Source organism: Chiloscyllium plagiosum, unplaced genomic scaffold, assembly GCF_037043375.1.
Source record: "Chiloscyllium plagiosum isolate Xiang-an unplaced genomic scaffold, Cpla_swu_hap1 HiC_scaffold_18, whole genome shotgun sequence".
In the NCBI taxonomy this organism is placed as follows: Eukaryota; Metazoa; Chordata; class Chondrichthyes; order Orectolobiformes; family Hemiscylliidae; genus Chiloscyllium; species Chiloscyllium plagiosum.
The window spans coordinates 61,087,773-61,108,584 of NW_028270156.1; the positions used below are offsets into that span (position 1 = coordinate 61,087,773).

General features: G+C 38.4%; 2 protein-coding genes across 6 annotated transcripts in view; one reads left to right on the plus strand and one right to left on the minus strand.

Moving 5' to 3' along the window:
- Positions 1-9,866, plus strand: part of ptdss2 (phosphatidylserine synthase 2) — a 95,115-nt gene extending 85,249 nt beyond the window's left edge. For all 4 annotated transcript variants that reach the window (XM_043706178.2, XM_087996735.1, XM_043706177.2 and 1 more), the window contains one exon: positions 6,184-9,866. In XM_043706178.2, coding sequence (XP_043562113.2) covers positions 6,184-6,325 — 142 coding nt within the window. In that variant the 3' untranslated portion in view covers positions 6,326-9,866. The remainder of the gene's footprint in view (positions 1-6,183) is intronic.
- Positions 9,867-15,051: 5,185 nt separating this feature from the next.
- Positions 15,052-20,812, minus strand: part of trpm5 (transient receptor potential cation channel, subfamily M, member 5) — a 130,308-nt gene continuing 124,547 nt past the window's right edge. The window contains exons 25-26 of one of the 2 annotated variants that reach the window (XM_087996732.1): positions 20,014-20,104; positions 15,052-15,768 (exon numbers count right to left, since the gene is read on the minus strand). In XM_087996732.1, coding sequence (XP_087852858.1) covers positions 15,620-15,768; positions 20,014-20,104 — 240 coding nt within the window. In that variant the 3' untranslated portion in view covers positions 15,052-15,619. The remainder of the gene's footprint in view (positions 15,769-20,013; positions 20,105-20,812) is intronic. The other variant, XM_087996733.1, reaches the window with a different exon arrangement.

Here is a 20,812-nt window from a genome sequence, read left to right on the forward strand (position 1 = left end):
AAAAGGACATGGAAAATATAGAATGTAGGGAAATAGATGGTGACATATTGCAAATTGTCGACATTACAGAGGCAGAAGTGCTGGATGTCTTAACGCATAAAAGTGCATTCAAAATCCCCAGGGCCTGATCAGGTATACCCTAGAAATCTGTGGGAAGCTAGGGACGTGATTGAGTACAGGGGTTGGGAGGTCATGTTGCGGCTATACGGGACATTGGTTAGGCCACTGTTGGAATATTGTGTGCAATTCTGGTCTCCTTCCTATCAGAAAGATGTTGTGAAATGTGAAAGGGTTCAGAAAAGGATTTACAAGGATGTTACCAGGGGTGAAGGATTTGAGCAGTAAGGAGAGGTTAAATAGGCTAGGACTGTTTTCCCTGGACAGTCGGAGCCTGAGGGGGTGACCTTGAGGGGCATAGATAAGGTAAATTGACAAGGTCTTTTCCCCTGTGTGTGTGTGTGTGTGTGTGTGTGTGTGTGTGGTTTATTTGAAGAAGCAACAAAGTAGATTGAGGGCGGAGCAGTAGATGTGATCTATATGGACCTCAGTAAGGCGTTCAACAAGGTTCCCCATGGGAGACTGATTAGCAAGGTTAGATCTCATGGAATACAGGGAGAACTAGCCATTTGGATACAGAACTGGCTCAAAGGTAGAAGACAGAGGGTAGTTTTTCAGACTGGAGGCCTGTGCCCAGTGGAGTGCCACAAGGATCGATGCTGGGCCCTTTACTTTTTGCCATTTACATAAATGATTTGGATGCGACCATAAGAGGTACAGTTAGTAAGTTTGTAGATGACACCAAAATTGCAGGTGTAGTGGACAGTGAAGAGGGTTACCTCAGATTACAACAGGATCTGGACTAGATGAGCCAATGGGCTGAGAAGTGGCAGATGGAGTTTAATTCAGATAAATGTGAGGTGCTGCATTTTGGGAAAGCAAATCTTAACAGCACTTATACACTTAATGGTAAGGTCCTCGGGAGTGTTGCTGAACAAACAGATCTTGGAGTGCAGGTTCATAGCTCCTTGAAAGTGGAGTTGCAGGTAGATAGGATAGTGTAGTAGGCGTTTGGTATGCTTTCCTTTATTGGTCAGAGTATTGTGTACAGGAGTTGGGAGGTCATGTTGCGGCTGTACAGGACATCGGTTAGGCCACTGTTGGAATATTGCTTGCAATTCTGGTCTCCTTCCTATCGGAAAGATGTTGTGAAACTTGAAAGGGTTCAGAAAAGATTTACAAGAATGTTGACAGGGTTGGAGGATCTGAGCTACAGGGAGAGGATGAACAGGCTGGGGCTGTTTTCCCTGGACAGTCGGAGGCTAAGGGGTGACCTTTATAGAGGTTTACAAAATTGTGGGGCATGGATAGGGTAAATAGACAAAGTCTTTTCCCTGGGGTCGGGGAGTCCAGAACTAGAGGGCATAGGTTTAGGGTGAGAGGGGAAAGACATAAGAGACCTAAGGGGCAACGTTTTCATGCAGAGGGTGGTACGTGTATGGAATGAGCTGCCAGAGAATGTGGTGGAGGCTGGTACAATTGCAACATTTCATATACCCATCCAAATGCATCTTAAATGTTGCAATTGTACCAGCCTCCACCACTTACTCTGGAAGCTCAATCCATACAGACACCACCCACTGCATGAAAAATGCCCCATTGGTCTCTCTCATATAGCGTCGTAGAGATGTACAGCATGGAAACAGACCCTTCGGTCCAACCCGTCCATGCTGACCAGATATCCCAACCCAATCTAGTTGCACCTACCAGCACCCGCCCCATATCCCTCCAAACCCTTCCTATTCATATACCCATCCAAATGCATCATAACAAGCATTTAAAGAGCAATTTGTTTATTATCTTGAACACATGCCCACTAAGGATGTTGGAAGTAGATTCAGTAATTATCAACAGGGAATTGATTAAATGAATGGAAACAATGAATGGAAAACAGTAGGTAAATAAGGAAAAACAAACACCAACATAGTGGAGTTTGGTTCTTTGTCCTTAGATTATGGTACAGTAAATGAATATAATTGTTCTTTAAAGAGCTTGTGGCATCGGAAGAATCCGTTTCCATTCTTGGCCCAAGCGGATAGTTATTATCTCCCTAACCGTAACTCAGTCACTTGCTGACAGAGTTAAATCTCTTGTAGCATAAATTGACTCTTGTGTGACTTGTGACCACAGAGACTTTTAATTGCTTTTTACTTCTGCCTCTCTGTTAAATTGAAATAGATTTGTTTACTGGTTCCAATGCTGGGGCAGGCCTATTATTCAGATTAGAGATTGCAATTGGGTAAAAGCCACTGTAAAAGTATACATTTCTTGGATGATAAACATTTAGGCGTTCAACAGTTTTGGAGTTGATCTTGGAAACTAAGGAGTATGTGAACACTTTGGGTCAGATGTTGAATTGACAGTGATTTTCTTGTTAGAGTAATGCAAGGATTCTGGTTTACCCTTACTGAGGTGTGTTCATGCAGGTAGGTATTTTCAGTCAAAGGGTGTCTTTGGCATCTAAGTCAGCCTGAGATACAATCTAAATTATGTTGTTCATTTGGGATGTCACCAATTGATAGTATGTTCAAATGATGTTGAGTGAAGAGTATGGCATAGTCATTTTGTCATGTTAAAAAAAAAAATCAGCTTTCTATGTGCAGGTGACTTTTGAAACTTCAGTTAATTTGGATGGTTGAAGGGAAAGAAGTATATAAGGTAGGAATGGTAGGAGAATTGTCACAAAGTTAATTTGTCACTAAACAAATAGCAGACCAGTGATCTTTGGCTAATGAAAACTCAAATTTAGTCTATAGCTAATGCCAATTAAGGCAGTCAGTTTTTATTCATGCTGTTAGTGTTGCTTTGCAACTGCTGTTCATCACATCATTGTTATGCCACTAAGTGCACCACAGACAGCAAGACAATGTGGTATGATCAGTCTCGAGTCTATGGCGTTATTTCAATCTTCTAAATGTTTCTGATTGAAGTTTGAGCATTGGTGTTATCTAAAAATTTGTGAGGGGCCTCAAACAGATTAATGTTGTGCCCAGTAAATAAGGTGCTGTAAACGACTTAATCTTCTGAGTTGAGCAGTGCAAGTGGAGTCCCACCTTGTGCTGCAGTCTCTTTGAGAGGTGGAAGCCTGCAACCTAATTTGAACGCTAAGTCCTGAACTCATTCTGCCGATTGTTTGCACTCTCACATAAAACCATGGTGTTTTACCTCAATTGGTGTGCAACCTGGATTTAGCTCCATTTGATTCTTTTTCCCCTGTTTTGTCTCATCCATCAGTGCAATTTCCATGTATATTGGAGGTTGGTAGTTGCTAATATATTTCCTATGACTTTTCATTACTTTGCAATTTGACAGTTTTATAAATGACACCAGATTCAATTCAGTCTGCAACTCCTTTATTAGTTTCACGCCTTATACAGCATGTGACATTCAATAATATCAGAAAAGGACCGACTTGGATTTCAGGAAGGGCTTTCCACAGCTTTAGATGTCTCAGTCCTTTTACAGGTAATAGTTTGGAAATATAGCCCCTGCTGTAAAGTAAACCAAAAGCTGACTGATGGTATGCCAAGTTGTGCTTTGTTTTTCTTGCTTTCAAGATTTCACTAGAGACAAAAAAAAACTGCAGATGCTGGAATCCAAAATAGGAGGCTGAAAGAACGCAGCAAGCCAGGCAGCATCAGAGTTGGAGAAGTCAACAAAAATAAATCAGATGAAACTCACTATGAGGGACTATTTCTGTTTATATTGTCAGTATGTTTTCGGTACAGTTTAGTTTAAGATTCAAAGTTAATTATTTTTCAATTTATTTTAATTCTATCTAAACCTAGGCAGAATCAGTGATGTTTCACTTCACTTATTTGATACAGCAGTAAGAACATTTACTTTTCATCATGAGGCCTAAGTGAAAGCTACTTGTTTGCATTACAAATATAACTGAAAATTGTTAAACTTTTTTGAGAGTCTGTTAACCCTGGAAACAACCATCTTGGAAGTGATATTCCACTTAGCAGTTTGAAGTGGTGTTTATTCTGGTAGAAACTCTAGTATATGCAATTGCTTGAAAGTATATTCAGATTTCTTGTGTGTAATATTGTAGAAAATATTTGCATGAAATTATATGCCACAACAGTTTTAGAGCACTAAGCATGTGCTTTATATCGCGTGTAACCTTTCATCCTCTACATAGCACTCGAGGGAACATTATGCATTTGCTTTATGCAGGATTAATTTTTGGAGTTTTGTCTTCTGGTGGCCAGATCAGTTTGATTCTAATGACATTTTTAAACAGATATGTAAATGCTTATCTGGCCAGTTGCCTACTGATCTTTTGAAAAAGAAAAATCTTCAGGAGAACGTGCATGATAAGGGTAACTGACTTTGCACTGGCAGTAACACGTCTGTTTTATGTATTATCTACATTCAGTGTTTTTTCTTTGGCTTACCAATACCAGGATATTCATTGCATTGTTGAAATAAGGTACCTCGCTGACTGAGGTTAATAATATCTGAGTGGCACACTTCATAAATCAAACTTTGTTATGATTGCAATTTTTTTTAAAACAAGCTAGTTGTTTACTTTGAATCAGAACTGCACAAGTGCTTTCCAGTCTGCAAAGTTTCCTAACCAAACAGGTAAAGTCTTGAACTGAGCCCATGTGGATTTGACATTTGGACTTTATGGCTTTAAGACAAGTGTTCTACTTTAGCAGCAACATAACACATTACATATAATGTGACATGACCTTCTTCCCTTTGTGCAATATCATTCAGCCTGCCATAAACAATGCCACACAAGACTCACTACTCTAGTTGAAAGTGAATGAAAAAATTAATCTTAGGGAAATAGTGCCATTAATACTACTTTGCTTGTTATGACTGTAGCTTCAAGAGGTTGCAGTTCCTTGCAATTATCCTCATTTCCCCCCCCCCCCCTTTAAAATATTTAATATTATTTAAACAATTGTGCCAATCTATTCTGGCTCGGGGTCAGTTGATGGTGAATATGATTAATGGTTAAAAGTAAAGGAATCATACAGCATGGAAATAGATCCTTCAGTCTAACCAGTTCATGCTGATCTCAAACTAAACTAGTCCCACCTGCGCTTGGCTGATATCCTTCCAAAGCATTCCTATTCATCAACTTGTCCAAATGTCTTTTAAACATTGTAACTGCACCTGCGTCTACCACTTTTTCTGGCAGTTCATTCCACGCATGAACCACTGCCTGTCTTTTTAAAACAAAAAGTTGCTCCTCGTGTTCTTTTTAAATCTTTCTCACCTTAAAAATGTAATCCTAGTTTTGACCTCCCCACCCTGGGGAAAAGACCCTTGTTATTCACTTTATCTATGCCCTTTTCTTATCTATTTTATAAACCACATAAAGGTCACCCCTCAATCTTTGAATTTACTAAGAGCAAGAATTTTCCTTCCAAGTTGGGTGTCCTAACAGACTGACTAAACAGACAAATTTCAGCCAGTTATGTTTAAATAAGAATTTGTCTAGTTCAGAAACAAACATGGAACATTGTAATATCTAACATACGCTTTAGCAAACCTTCTTTTGATGCCCTGTATACTTTGCTGACTTTATCTTGTTATTTCTAATATCAAATTTGTACTGTAACACTGAAGCTGGATACAATGCAATTCCCATTCAAATAGGTGCTCAGTCAGTGGAATGTTCTGTGACCGAATCCAGAGTGCTGGGCTAACATTGTGTGGGCATGAGTTTGAATCCCACCATGGCAGCTGTTCTAAATTAGAGCTCAATTAGTAGATCTAAAATATAAACTTATCTTTGAGATGATTGACAATATTTGTCATTAAAAATCTGTTTTCTAGTGTCCTTCACACCATGGGGTTCGCTCCTAATCATCCTCTAAAATAGCCAAATATACAACTTTATTCAAGGAGTGGTGGCCAACAGGTGATGAAAAGAATTAATTTGCATACTTTGGCAATATTTTGACACATGTGAGCTTAAGAAATTTGAAGTGAGAGTTGGTTTGTAATGCGATTTTGAGAGGCCTAATGAGTTGGAGCTTGATCATTGTAGCAGAGGTTCTTCATTAGAAACAGCCGAAACTCTCTGGTAAGATGTAACAGTTTTTAAATGTTATTGCCTATATTGTAGTTTTAACATAGTGTTTTTTTTTACCCTAACAGGAATATCACATTGCGATGGAAGGAAACAAGACTGCAAAAACAGGAGAACTTGAATGAAAAAAGAAAAATGGGCAATGGGAGTACAAGTCTCTTTATAAAAAACAAATATAATAGTAATGACATTAGGCAAAAGAAATGTTGAATGTTAAAAGGTGAAAAGACTGACTACTATGCACCGAGAAACCAGTTAATGCTTTGAGCAGCAATTGCATTATAGAAGCCCTGTTTCTTCATTGGGCTTACCGGTACTACTTCAGTTTTTGACTGAAGTATATATTTTAAAGGAATCTTAATAACAGTCATTGGGTGGTTAGTTTATGTAGACTTTGCAGCACTAACAAAATTATCATAATTTCATGAATTAAATCTTGCAATGTAATCTTGCAATTTGATCAAAGTTTCTGACCCCATTTACCAACTTGTGATTGTATGGATTGGTTCTAAACACCCAAAGGTTTAAATAAGCTCTGAAATAGCATGCTAACATAGATTGTGAACTAATTACTAACTTGGTAATCTCCTGCCAAGGATTTATCTTATTCCTTTAAGGAAGTTTTGAAGTGGCTAACAATGTTGAATTGAGGAGAACATTCTGGCTTCCATGCCTAATATTGAAATGTAAAAGCGCATAAAGAATTGGTGAATTGCCACTCTAAACAAGACTACGTTATTGTGCTTAGCAACTTGTGTAGTATTGAATGTTGCTGGTTACATCTAGTTGTGGAATTACACTGAAACACCGACCTTTAATTATTTTTGGTACAGGCATCCAGCCTTGGATCCATAATTGTCATTTGGATACCTGGCTGTACTAGCACTGCTGGCCAGTGTTTTGTTAGAAAAGTTCTTCATTATAATGAAAAATACGTTGAGAATTTTGGCAGATTTTTTTTAAATTTGGAAAAGTTTTTGCTTCATGAAATTACGATATTTGAATCCTTCAGCAATAGTGATCTTGGTTTTGAACTCTTAAAGCCATAAATAACTGTCACTTTTCACCCAGGAATAGGAAATCATTGTTTTTATACTTGGGGCTAATTTATAAAACAGGTAGTATTACTTGAATTTGTTTTCTTGTATGCTTAATTATGCCAGTTTTTAAGCTCATAATTTGACTTTATCTAATGGGTACAAGATAGGGCGAGTTTAGTTCTTTGAACAAAGCAAAAAAAAAAATGTACAGTACTAAATGTTGAGATTTAAATAATTATATTATAGCTCGGATGCTATTCTGTGTTCAAAATATTGCTGTTTTTTGTCAATGTAAATCATATTTGGTATTATAAGCTAAGATGCCTTGTAAGAGTAGAAAACTGTTGTGAAGAAGCCCGGGGCATGTTCACTTTTGAGCAGTGCTGTTGTGCACAAGAGATTGTGACCCCCTCCCTCCCCCGCCATTACTCAAAGGCTGCTGGTGTTCTATGTTATAACCATGATGGTCCAGTTGATTTACCTGAAAATCAAATAGGTACCCAAATTTCAGAAGCGATACCAAGGATAATCACTCCAAAGAGCAATAGGAATTCATATATTTTCATGAAATTCTGAATCCTGTTTAAACACAACATCCAGATCACTTTGCCACATGTGAGTACTTTGTGTAAAAGTAATATCAGAGTGTTAGTTTGCTAAATTTTATTTTGAGCTTTTTTTCCTCAAAATAAATATGATCCTAAGGTAGAGCATTATACTTACCTTTTGGAAAGTATCTATCTTCCTTCAGTCTCTCTTCTTCAAAATGAGCTTGTGCTTGAGGTAATGTATGAAATCATCTTTGCCTGTCCCATGGCTGAAAAGTATTCTTTTCCTGAAATATAGTCCACACCTTCATAATGTAAAGTAGACTCGCTCCTTAATTGCTGTACTCTGCCTTGATGTGAGGTAAACTCCGTCTGGTTATGCAATTCTTCCCTCAACCTCAGTCCCAGCTAGAACTGTCCACTAGAAGTCCTAATAAACAACACTGTGTTGTGGATAGAAATACTACTGTAGGCTTTGCCTGTGAAATATTTCCCACTTGACCTTGCTGTAAGGTTAGTCTACCATTCGGGTATTGTTCACCTCAGTATGCTATCTAAGTTAGCTTGTCTTCGAGGTACCAATCGCCTCACTACGCTGTAAAGTTAGCCTTCCCCTAATATGTTGCATATTTGACCCTGCTGCAAAGTTAGCCTGTCCGTGAGGTATTACATATCTCGCCTTGCTGTAAAATTAGCCTGTCGTTGAGGTCTTATAATCTTGGCCCGCTGTGTATTTAGCCTGTATCTGAGGTACTGATCACCTCACTGCTGTAAAGTTAACCTGTTCCTGGGATACGGCACTCCTCACTTTGCTGTGAGGCTATTTTGCTTTTATATTAATTGGAATGTGCTAGTAGACTCTGAATGTAACCAGCATCAGTTCCCAATTCTCAGGAAATCCACGTTTTTTTTTCTAAACCTTTGGTGATTGTATTTACATATTGGTTGAATTTTGAGTGTGCTTGGATTTACAATGTGCAAGAAACTTTAGATTGCAGTTTAAGTTGACTTATGTTTACATTAACTCTGAGCACTGAACATTTCTAATTGGAAAGTCTGTTGGATTTGGATGAATTATAAGTGTCCATTATGAAACTAGGTCTGAGAAATTTGCAAATTTAATTCCATTGCACTAAGTATATCTTGATGATTTCTAATACAAAGTGACCTTTGTGTTATTCAAAGAGCTGATGTATTTCTGGTGCATGGGAATTTAGAGAAATCATTTTCATTGGGAGTGGAGTGTGATTCGAAATAGTTGGGACCATTCTTTCAGATATATAGTAATGGTTGAAATTGAGGGTTTGTAAAGCGTGAAATAGGCTTAACTTAATGATTTGGGACTAAACATCTGTAGTTTTGAAGTTTTCTTGTTATTGAGGATAAAAATTCATTCCACAAGAGAAATATTCAGATTAGTGTTCACCGTTAGAACACTTTGATTTCCTGTTATGTTAAACAACATTGGGAATGCATTTAGAATGTGTTCTTGAGTTATAAGGGGCCAGTGTCTTGAAATCACTGGTTGTCATCAGATACTTGCTTCAGCACAGTTTACTGGAATAATGGGTATGGGGTGGATAAAATGCCCCGTGCAAGGCTTGCACGCTTTCTTTATTACAAGCCTCGAGAGCACTTTTGTCTCCAGTAATCAACAGATGTATGCAATTATGTACATTTATGTACAATGCTATTATCAAAAGGTTTAACAACCTGCTCTACTGAGCCCATATTTGTGACTGAAGCAATATTGAACACAATGTGCATGCCAAGGGATTCAGTCATTGCCAGGGGCTGGATAAAGTGCCTAAAGTTAGCTGCTAGCCCCCTCTTATTGGTAGTTAAAACACACTTTCAATTCTTCTAATGGTATATGACTACATCTCACCCATTCACTAAACTTCACAATATAATACATAGTTACAATACAAATCAATAAAAAACCTTTTAAAGGATTTTGAGGTGCAAACAAAGAATCCTAGCCCTTGCTTTATTCTCATTGTTTATACGATCTGTAACATCATTATGACCTAATAGAATCTTTTGTAATGTGGATAGTTTTATGATTTATTTTTGCATAATGATGCTCATCTTGACCAGGCATGTTTCTGAGGAATTGATTGTGGCAATATGTTCTCAATAAACTGGAAAACACAAGCTTGATATTGCTTCCATTCCAGCTAATGAAATGAATAGTTTTTATAAAAATCACTATATATTTGATTTGATTTTTTTGGTTTCTTCCAGATGTGTTCCAAATCTGTTGTTTGATTTGCAGCCCTATGTATTTGTGGGTTAGAATTGGCTACAATGTATGCATGTTAGAGCTGGGTTTGCGAAATAACTTTGTGTGCAGGAGTTCATATTGGCTGTACTGCAAAATCCTCGTGCACGTTGCCAGTGTTTCTTCGATAAACCCTATCTCATATATATATATATATATATATATATCACCATGAAGAACAGAGTTCCCATATTGCGTATGCATTCCCGTTGGTAGCTGTATTATAAAAACTGTGGTGTGTGGCCCTGTGGCAGCGCACACTCCACTGAATCGTGGATTGTGGTGTCAAAAAGTACTTGTCAGAAGTTTTTCAATAATCGATCATAGTTTCAAAATTGGATTCTAAACTCAATAAAGGAAGCCATTTGCAACAACTAGTTAGTATATCTCCTTAATCTTAAAACCTTAATCTTAACACAGTAAAGGATTAGTAAATTTATATCATGATATGCTTATTACCAGATTCCCAGTTTCCTCTTTGTAAAGTCCCTGCATTATTTTAAATACATTTCTGCTCTGTGTGATAGAGTAGTTTGATACCTATTTTCAGCTAACTTCTGTTACCACTATACTTATAAATTGACAAAACATAAAATGAAAATTTAATGTTAAATAAATAAAATCCGGGAAGCTTGGTAAGCCTATCATTCATATAATTTACTACTGCAAGCATGTAGCTGGAGTTCACTAAAATCACTTGGTAGACCAGAAGCAAGCTGTTGATGCAAGACCCTACTTGTTACTTTACCATTTTATTTGGCAAATTTGTAGCGCCATTTCCAACAATAAACACAGCAGTTTATTGAAATCAGATATTTTAATTAGCCATAGGAGCTGGGATACATTAGAACAAATGAAACAAAATGAAAAACATTAAGCCCTTTCTTTCCTAGGATGGTGCACATGCACTGGAAAGTCGCTGTTGGGTAGAGCGCTTGTTGCTTGAGGGGAAGGTAAATTACCTTTAATCCTACATTCATGATAGATCAGATGGGTTGTTAATGTAACATTTCCATAACACTACACACAATTCTTGTTTGAGAGTATAGTGCTGGAAAAGCACAGCAGGTCAGGCAGCATCTGAGGAGCAGGAGAATCGATGTTTCAGGCATAAGTCCTTCATCAGGAATCCTGATGAAGGGCTAATGCATGAAATGTCGATTCTCCTGCTCCTCGGATGCTACTGTGCTTTTCCAGTGCGACACCCTTGATTCTGAGCTCCAGCATCTGCAATCCTCGCCTTCTCCTACGTAATTCTTGCTGTCTGATAAATATTTTTACTCTGACCCTCATTATTCATTTTACTATATGCACTGTTTTGATCACAGTTGATGGGACAAGTCAGATCCCAGAATGAAACGTAGCTTGATAGATCACTAGTTTAATTTTTGTAGTTTGATATCATGGTGGTTAGTTACTTAACATATTCACAAGGCTATCAATTTCTTTTTTTTAAAAACACATTTATTATACACCAAAATACGGGACAGTTTAGAAAGATTTTAACATAAACAACCAAAGCTTCAACCTGCTTCTCGACAATATCCCTTACTCAATCACAGTTATGTGTCAACTCCTATATTAACTCTTTAAACCTAATTGATACTTTACAGGTTTGATGGCCTAGAGACGACTTTCTAGTTCTCACTACTTCAAAACTTCTACAGAAATTTTCTCTCAGCACGGAGACTTCTGAATTGATAACCTGATTAATCTGAACTTAATTTCCTCAAAAGCATAAGACTTATGGCCCTGATTTTTGTAGCATAGATGAGAGTTGCATATTGGGACACTGGAACTCAGTGTCATAAATGCCATGGGAACTGCCTGGCAGATTGAAGATTAGATTAGATTAGATTAGATTACATTACAGTGTGGAAACAGGCCCTTCGGCCCAACAAGTCCACACCGACCCGCCGAAGCGAAACCCACCCATACATTTACCCCTTACCTAACACTACGGGCAATTTAGCATGGCCAATTCACCTGACCCTGCACATCTTTTGGACTGTGGGAGGAAACCGGAGCACCCGGAGGAAACCCACGCAGACACGGGGAGAACGTGCAAACTCCACACAGTCAGTCGCCTGAGGCGGGAATTGAACCCGGGTCTCAGGCGCTGTGAGGCAGCAGTGCTAACCACTGTGCTACCGTGCCGCCCACCAGCGGGTCCACATGGGGGATAGGCCCTTCAGCTGCCCCGAGTGTGGGAAGGCCTTCAGCAATTCCTCCAACCTGCTGACACCAAGGAGTGGCCCTTCAGCTGTGTCATATGCGAGAAGGTCTTCAGCAATTCCTCCACCCTGCTGAGACACCGGCGGGTCCACACGGGGGGAGGCCATTGCCCTGTGCCGACTGCGGGAAGGCCTTCAGCAACTCCTTCAACCTGCTGACCCATCGGTGGGTCCGCACCGGGGAGAGGTCATAATTCTGCTCTCAATGCAGGAAGGGCTTCACCCGCGCCTGCCACCAGCGAGTTCATGTGCCATCGCAAGGAATTGAAGGAGCAACGGCTGAGTGCCATTATGAACTGGACTATCCACCTAGTTCTGGGGATTCCTGGGTTTGAATCCCAACACGGCAGATGGCGGAATTGGAATTTGGTTAGAAATCTGGAGTTAGATTCTAACTGTGAAACTATTTTCACTGGGGATGTGGATCCAATTACAAAGGGGCAACTCGGTCACCAGTAGTAAAGAATGTGAGGTGGGTGTGTGTGTGGGGTAGTGTGCGCGCTTTAACCTTGAGCTGTTTTAAAAGCAGCTACTTTTTCTATGACTTTTTGTAGGGGCATCTGAAGCTGTAACAAAGTTGGGTCACAATAAAGGTTACCTGAACTTTAAAAAAAAAATTCCAATGGAAATTTTCCCAATACCTGGAACTCTCAAACTATTTAACATTTAAATCAGAAAATTGGGAGAGTTCCACTATAGTTAAGTAAATAATTAGCCAGGGAATGTAATTAAAATGTAATGTAACTCCAGGGTAACTATTAAGCAGGATCCCAATATACTACAGCATACTATACCTCTCCCAACCCCTGGGCATCCAACATTTCCTCTTCCTCCCCAATCATCTGCCACTGTCCACTGAGATCTGACAGCCCCTCTCTCCCCCACTCCCAGCAAGATCCAACATACTCCATATCACCGCTCCTTTCCCTATACTTACCCTTTCACTGGAGCTGTCAAAGTGACTTAGATGCTGGACATTTACATTATAGAATACAGCAAGTAATTCCATGATTATTAGGTGTGTAGCTTGCCTTCCCTCTTCTATCCTGCACTCCAACCGCTCTGTCAGATTTAAAGTGCACTCTGCATTTCTGAAGGAGCCCTAATCAGAATCGACTGTCAGAAACATGCAGCTCTTTGTTAATGTAAATAAAGTAGGAGTGACATGGCAACCTGAATGTGATTGCCACTCCTTGAAAAATCTGGCCTTATGACTTTTATGTGAATTAAAGACATAAGTGACTATGCAGTACATCATACGATACATTGAAAGGTAATTACCAATGGCATTTTGCCAAATATACAAAAATGTCCATTGGATCATGAAAGAAGGCAGAAGTACTAGGCTGAATTTATCTTGTGCCCGTTCATTATTAAACAATATTTTTGTTGCTTTATGGAATATTTCACAAGCCCAGATCTCTATAATTTTTCCTAGGATTGAAATTTTTTCACAGAAGCTCCCCATGTAGTCTGGAACTTTTAGATAAAACTTAATGTATCTGCTTTTCTGTTCCCAAACATTATCTAATTGAAAATGAGGACAGTGACCAAAAGATGGGTATTCAGAAATAAAAATGGTAAACAAACAGTTTGGATATTGAGTTACAAAGGGGGATGGTGGGTTGACATACCAGATAGACATTTCAGCAGTGGGGTTAAGCTCACAGAAGTACATTGGTACCTTGCAACAGAACTATTATGTACTCAGAATCTCCTTGGAACAATATAAGGAAAACAATCTTTAAAGTTAGGTTAGAACTTCATTGTTATTTCATGACCTATATTTCTTCAAATTCAGCTTGAAAAAATTGCTTTATTTCCCCCCACCAATAACATGAGTGGAATTTGCTGTTATACATAATGTATAAGATGTCTTTATGGTAGCTAGTTGAGAACAGCTTAAAAAACAATCACATTGTTTTGCCATCAGTTTGAGATTTCTTTTCTCAGCAGTATCAAACATATATTTGATTTATTGGCTGTAAATCTGGTGAGTTTGATACAGATAATGGAAGAATACCATTGTACTTTCCCCCCTCAAACTTAAATCCATTAACTGCAACAGAAAATCAATGCATAATCCATTAATTGATATTTGCATAGTAAAGACGTAGGATTGGATGAAGTTACATTAAAGATAATGGCCTTGCCTTGTTCCAGCGAAACTGACTTGATTATATGAACTACACAAATATATTTTAATGTTTATCATTGCACAAACTGTGACTGAGTTAAGGTTTGTATTGTAATTTTGATCTTTAGTTAATATATGTGAATCATTAAAACAACACTTAATACATGCTATGGTATCAAAGCATGTTGTAAAAATACAAAGTTCAGATTTACTTGCCAAGATTAAACATTATTTTTTGACAGGATGATGTAGATTTTGACCATTACTGCTGCTCCAGATAGCATGATCTTTATTCATTTTCTAAAGACCAGCAATGGACTTTTCGGTGGACTTCACAAAATAAATGAGGTGCAGCACTTTATTTGTGTAGATAAATATGATGTGTATAATCATGCACAAGAAAATTCCACAAATAACCCTTGAGAAGAAAGCATGTTAGGAGATACCAGAAGAACCACCTGGGATCTCTGACGAAGTGAAGTTAAACACTCCACTGTAAAATTTCAGTATTACAGTGGAGTGTTAAAATCCCATCATGGAGCAAGCTTGCTGTACTGAGTTGAGACTTACGGCAATTAATTGTGGGCGGCACGGTGGCACAGTGGTTAGCACTGCTGCCTCTCAGCGCCTGAGACCCGGGTTCAATTCCCACCTCAGGCGACTGACTGTGTGGAGTTTGCACGTTCTCCCCGTGTCTGCGTGGGTTTCCTCCGGGTGCTCCGGTTTCCTCCCACAGTCCAAAGATGTGCAGGTCAGGTGAATTGGCCATGCTAAATTGCCCATAGTGTTAGGTAAGGAGTAAAATGTAGGGGTATGGGTGGGTTGTGCTTCGGCGGGTTGGTGTGGACTTGTTGGGCCGAAGGGCCTGTTTCCACACTGTAAAGTAATCTAATCTAATCTAATCTTAAGCATATACTCAACAGTGATGTATTAAAATGTTGCCAAAAGCACTTCAAACAGTAGCTGTAGATAAAATTTATTTTAAGGTTAGCTTTGTATTTACATTATTGAAGACTTACATAAATAGAAATTAAATGTGTTTTAAAAGAAATACAACCTTTAAATCTCACTGAATCAGTGAAAGTTTTTTTGGTGTCTAATTTACTAAGACTGTATATCACACTTTTCCCACTCCTGTTTAAACAAATTGCTACAAACATTTTCTACTAGAATTAAAATACAAGTTCTTGAACATGGCTATCAAACTTCCATCTGATGTTGGCACAGAGGATAGAAAGATGCATGTTTGATGAAATGATTCTCAATTATTGTTCTGTACTGGAATATAATGTGGTCCATCATTTTGGAGTTCGTCATCGATGTATTGCATGGCTGTTGGAGTCCTGGCTGCTGGACAGTCATCTGATGGTGCATGGAGTGGCTGCTTTTTGCAGACTGGAGTTGGAGAATCTAGAGTGGTTGGAAAATATATTGACGTACTTTATATGGAAAAAGTTATCTCTCCCCTTCAGTCACTGATACATAATACAACTTGCTAAAGGCAGGAAGGAAGAACTAGTTTTAAATGGCTATTAATACCTGATACTCATGACTGATTTGTCAACATAGTACTTGCTGTGGGTAAAATAAAGCAACTTTGAATAGTGCAGTAGATTTATCTTACTGGATTTCATGTCAACCAGGCAAAGTAAACTCCATCACCATTTAAAATACATTATATTGAGCCAACAAATAGTGTTTAAAAAGAATGAGCAGTTTAGTGTCATATCTAATTCTACACAGCTGGACCCCTATTTGTTCAGCTGTAATAGTTTGGAAGGGGACTTGGTTAAGAATCAATTTTAAGGAAATTCAAGCATTTTAAAATTGACTTCAAAGTAAATTCACAAACAATGTTATGACGTTTGTCAAAAAGTATATAATATTCCTATTTCAATCTCTGCTGAGAGGAGATTCCTAGACAGTCTTATGCTGGCAGCATCTGTGCAAAGAAAGCAGAGTTAACGTTCAGAATCCAGCGATCCCTCAGAAATGAAAGGTCACTGGACATGGAATGTTGATTCTGCTCTCTGTGCAGATGCTATCAGACCAGCTGAGTTGCTCCAGCAATTTCTGTTTGTGTTTCAGATTTCCCGCATCTGCAGTTTTGTGTTTAAAATATGTCGGGGTGCCTATTTATAAAGCCATTATAGAATTTTAGCTGCATTACTGATTTCCCAAACTTTAATTTTCACAATGGGGTACCTAACAAGTGAGCATTTTGATGGACAGCTCCAACTGCTTATGAATTCAAAATTACTTACATAAGGAATAAACAATAATTGTTTCTGATCAGGAGTGATTAGTTGAAAGAATTTCAATGTATTGATTTTAGAAAAACAAATTCATGGATAAAACAAGATAGTAATACTATATCAACACAGTATACCTCCTGAGATTTGTCCATGATGGATACCAGATGAACTGACTTGGAAAAGGAAGATCAAATGGTAGGGATTATAAATTAGTATCAGGATTATAAGGGACACTGGAGTTGATTAAGGCCATGGGGGAATGGGTAAATATGCATAAGATGGCATGATGATTGAGTGGAGAGGCATGGGGAGTGGGTGAGAAGGTCCATGGTTTAATTTTTTTTAAGTTTGATGTTAGTGCTGGAACCCTGAGACAGGCTTTCTACACAGTCAACCTCAGGAATTGGCAGCATCTTCCCAGGTTACCAGATCCATCTCCCAATCCATCCTGCCCTTTCACCCTAGAGACTGAAAGTTGGAGATGGGTATGGCCCCATTTTTCACAAAAGCCAAAAGGCCAGGTTTGTGGAGCTGTGATTTCTCATGTCTCTGCACATCTGATCCAAGGAAAAAAAGGTGAGGCCCTTGCCCTCTTTTTGACTAGCAACTCCTATGTTTTGCTTTCAGGTTTTCCTGTGCAGGCAACATAATTATGTAGTGACAATGTGTTACTGCATAGCTTTGGTAAAGATTGGTGGCAAATGCTTTATCAGAACCCATGTGATTTATGGAGACTGGCTCCAGCTGGGAAAAATACTGCATGATTTCTGTTTGCATGAGCTCTATAAATAGGGCTCATGCAAACATGAAAATGCCTTGTTTACAGCTCCCTTAGCAGAACCATTAGTCCATAATCTGAATATTGTTGTATTTAGCAGATTTCGGACATGCCTCCCTGAATCCTGTGCACTGAGGAGGCAGTTACATGCCAGGTGAACTTGGTCAATGTGTAGCAATACTGATGGTAAGTAAAGTTTGGAAACTAACAATTCTGTTCCAGCTTCTCCTCTTTGGATTTCAGGCAGTCTTAATTTCTGATTTGCAGGGAATTGCAGTTATGTGAATTATGTCAGCAGCGACTTGTGTGGAATTAACTTTTAACAAAAGTGGTCATTGTTAGCTGGAACTCATTGCAAACTGTGAAAAAGAATTCCACAAGCTGCTATCAAGTGAGCTCGAAATACCCATGAAAGCTGCCAGTTTCTCTTTTTAAAACAACAATTAGTGAATTAATGCCCTTAAGGGAACAGATCTGGGAAACATCCTTATCTATGGCCTGGATGTGGTTCATATCCCACATTACAATCTCAGTGCTATCATAGTAACTGGGGATAAAGCATATATAATAGTCTCAGCATATAGATGGCCTAAATGCTGAAATGATATATAACTGAGATGAGGAAAAATGACATCACTAAGAGGGTGATCAACTTGTAGAGTTCACTACCATATAAAGGAGGTGGAGGCTGAGTCACCGAGCAAAGAAGCTGATAATGCGATATTAAAGGCATCAAGGAGTAAGAGAAAATGGGAGTATGATATTGAGATCAAGAATCAGAATTAAATAGATTCTTGATCAGTAGGAGAATCAAGGTTACGGAGAAAATGTAGGAAAGTGGATATGAGGAATGTGGGATCAGCCATGATCCTCTTGGATGGCAGAGCTGGCTTGAAGGGCTGAACAGCTGCCTCCTGTTCCTATTTCTTATGGTCTTATAATCTAACATGATCATATTGAATGGCAGACCGGGCTCAAAGGGCCAATGGCCTACTCCTTCGAGTTTCTATGTGTGGTGTCCAAAACGTAGACTTGCTTTACAGGTACAAAAAAAAAAATTTGTCGGGGGAGTGGATTATGGAAAAAGACAAGATTTGGGAATAGGACAGGATGATAGCAAAGCAATAAAGAATTGAAAGTCGTGCATTTTAAATAACAACTGATGAGAAGGAAGCTGAAAAAGGCTGGAATACAGGCCCAATTGTACAGTACATTTCTGGATGACCTAAATGAGGTACTTCTAAAGTTTAGTCATTATAATATAGGATGATGTTTAAGTGTTATTTGGTCCGTGGCAGAAACTTCCACACAATGGAGGGTGGTTGAAAGGATATCAGTACAGTGAATCCAGTGATGAGGGTATGTACAAGAGCTTGATCGTTAAGAGGCTGAGCCAGATAATGATTCAGGTAGAAGGGTATTTGTGGAGGAGAGGACACAGGATTTTTAAATTATTTTGAGTCAACAGAACAACAAGGCAACTTATGAAGCTACAGCCAAAGATGAACATGAAGGTCATGGCAACATGGTATGCAAACTGCTTCAGCACACCCAGAATCTTGTTGGAAACTGGACTGCAACAGCTCCCTATCTTATACAACTATAATCTGCATTCAAAATATGTTCTAGTTATGATATCAACCTCCTCTCGTCAATACAGCCAACTACTACAAAATGCAACAGTTGTGATGCAATCTGCGTTTAATTGATTTTGTCAGCACTGAATCAAATCAATATCTGAAGCTGTACTGGACAATCAAAGATGTAGTGGCACTAATCAAAGAACACGAGTTGCCTTTGATTTGAACCTTATTTAACTTGTTTACTTGCTTCAATATTACAAGCTTCCTTAAATCTATTAAATCAGGAAGTTCATTGTCACCAAATTTAGGTTCTGAAAGCAAAATCCAGACTTAGTTGAGGTTACAGCTACACAGATTGGTGGTTCAGACATTGAACAAAGAGTGCAAGTAGGTTTTGCATTCCCACATAGAATGTTGGAAATTGCTGTGAGGATATGCAGATAGGCATGTTTAAGGGAGGTGCTAACAATGGTAGCACCAAGAGAGCAAGGAGACTACAGCCAAGAGACAGTAGAGACTACAGTTGGCTGACTATTAGATTAGAGCTTTTTTTTTGTATCCTATTGAAGTGGACATTAAAAGCTTCTCCAGCTGCAAGCAATATTGGGGGTCACTGAGCAGCTCACAGATGAAAACACAGAAGAGAGAACCAAAGTTGAAGTGGAAATGGTGTTTACAAAAACAAAAAGTAAACTGAGTTTCCTAATGGCAACTAACATGGAGGAGAAATGAAGATAAGACCAAAAATGTTGGATTATTAAGCAGCAAGTTTGCAGTCGTTGGTCATTCTGTCTTCTCTCCTATTTAAACATTTCCTATTTGAATTGTGGTTATCCAAGTGGTTTCAGCAATTCAGTGATTATTAGATATTGGCATTTTATTCCGTGTTTATTTAATAAACAGTTTAAATTTCACAGCTGCTGTTTTGGAATTTGAACATGAGTCTTCAGATTTAGTCCAGGCCCTTCACTTAATTATCCAGTAACATAACCACCATCTTACCGTACCAGCAAGCTTAGTTGATGTAAAATAAGAATACCTGTATATGTTGGAGGTGGTCTGCTGCAATGCATATTGTGCTGAGTAAAGGATTCAATCATCCAGGATAGAACATCACTGCAGTATTTCATCTGTAAAGACAACATCAACTGAAGTTGGGAATATATTTTCCTAATTTGCGTTTCGTTAAAAATAAATGTGGCTATCAAAATGAAATCATTGGCGTTTCAAGTCAAGTTTAATCAAGGAACAGAATGCAGCAAGCAGCGGACATCTCTTGTCAACTTAATTGATGTCACATTTTTATTGTTAATGTAGGGTTATCCAAGTTGGAGCTGGTATGTTCCTGCAGCCGAGTGTTGTGTTATTTTAAGACTAGCACCAATCCAAAGGGTTTGAATATATTATCTTTTGTGACAATCTAGTATAGTACAGATCCAGTGAACTGTAATGTCAGACCTCCTATTAATTTAGTACTTACACTTTTCTAGATAATCGTTCCACAAAATTATTTCCTCACTGTCAAAACATGCTTATGTGCTCGAGTTGTTTCATATGTTCAGTTAGCTAAGTGACTGATCATTGTATTTTTTAAAGCAAAATAAAGGAATTCAGAAGTTAATATTTTGCCTGTCTGTCACAGGAACTATTAGCTAAATGTGTTTCCTTGAAGACAGTAATGTGGACCAGTGTTCTTCAACATTTTTTGCTGTACATCAAGTCAGAAATTCAACCATAACTCCCATTCCTTGCCAGTTTGATCATTACCTTTGCGGGTGAGTTTACAAAGGAAATATTAGTGTTTGAAGTCATAAAGCATTGGAATGACATGCCACAAG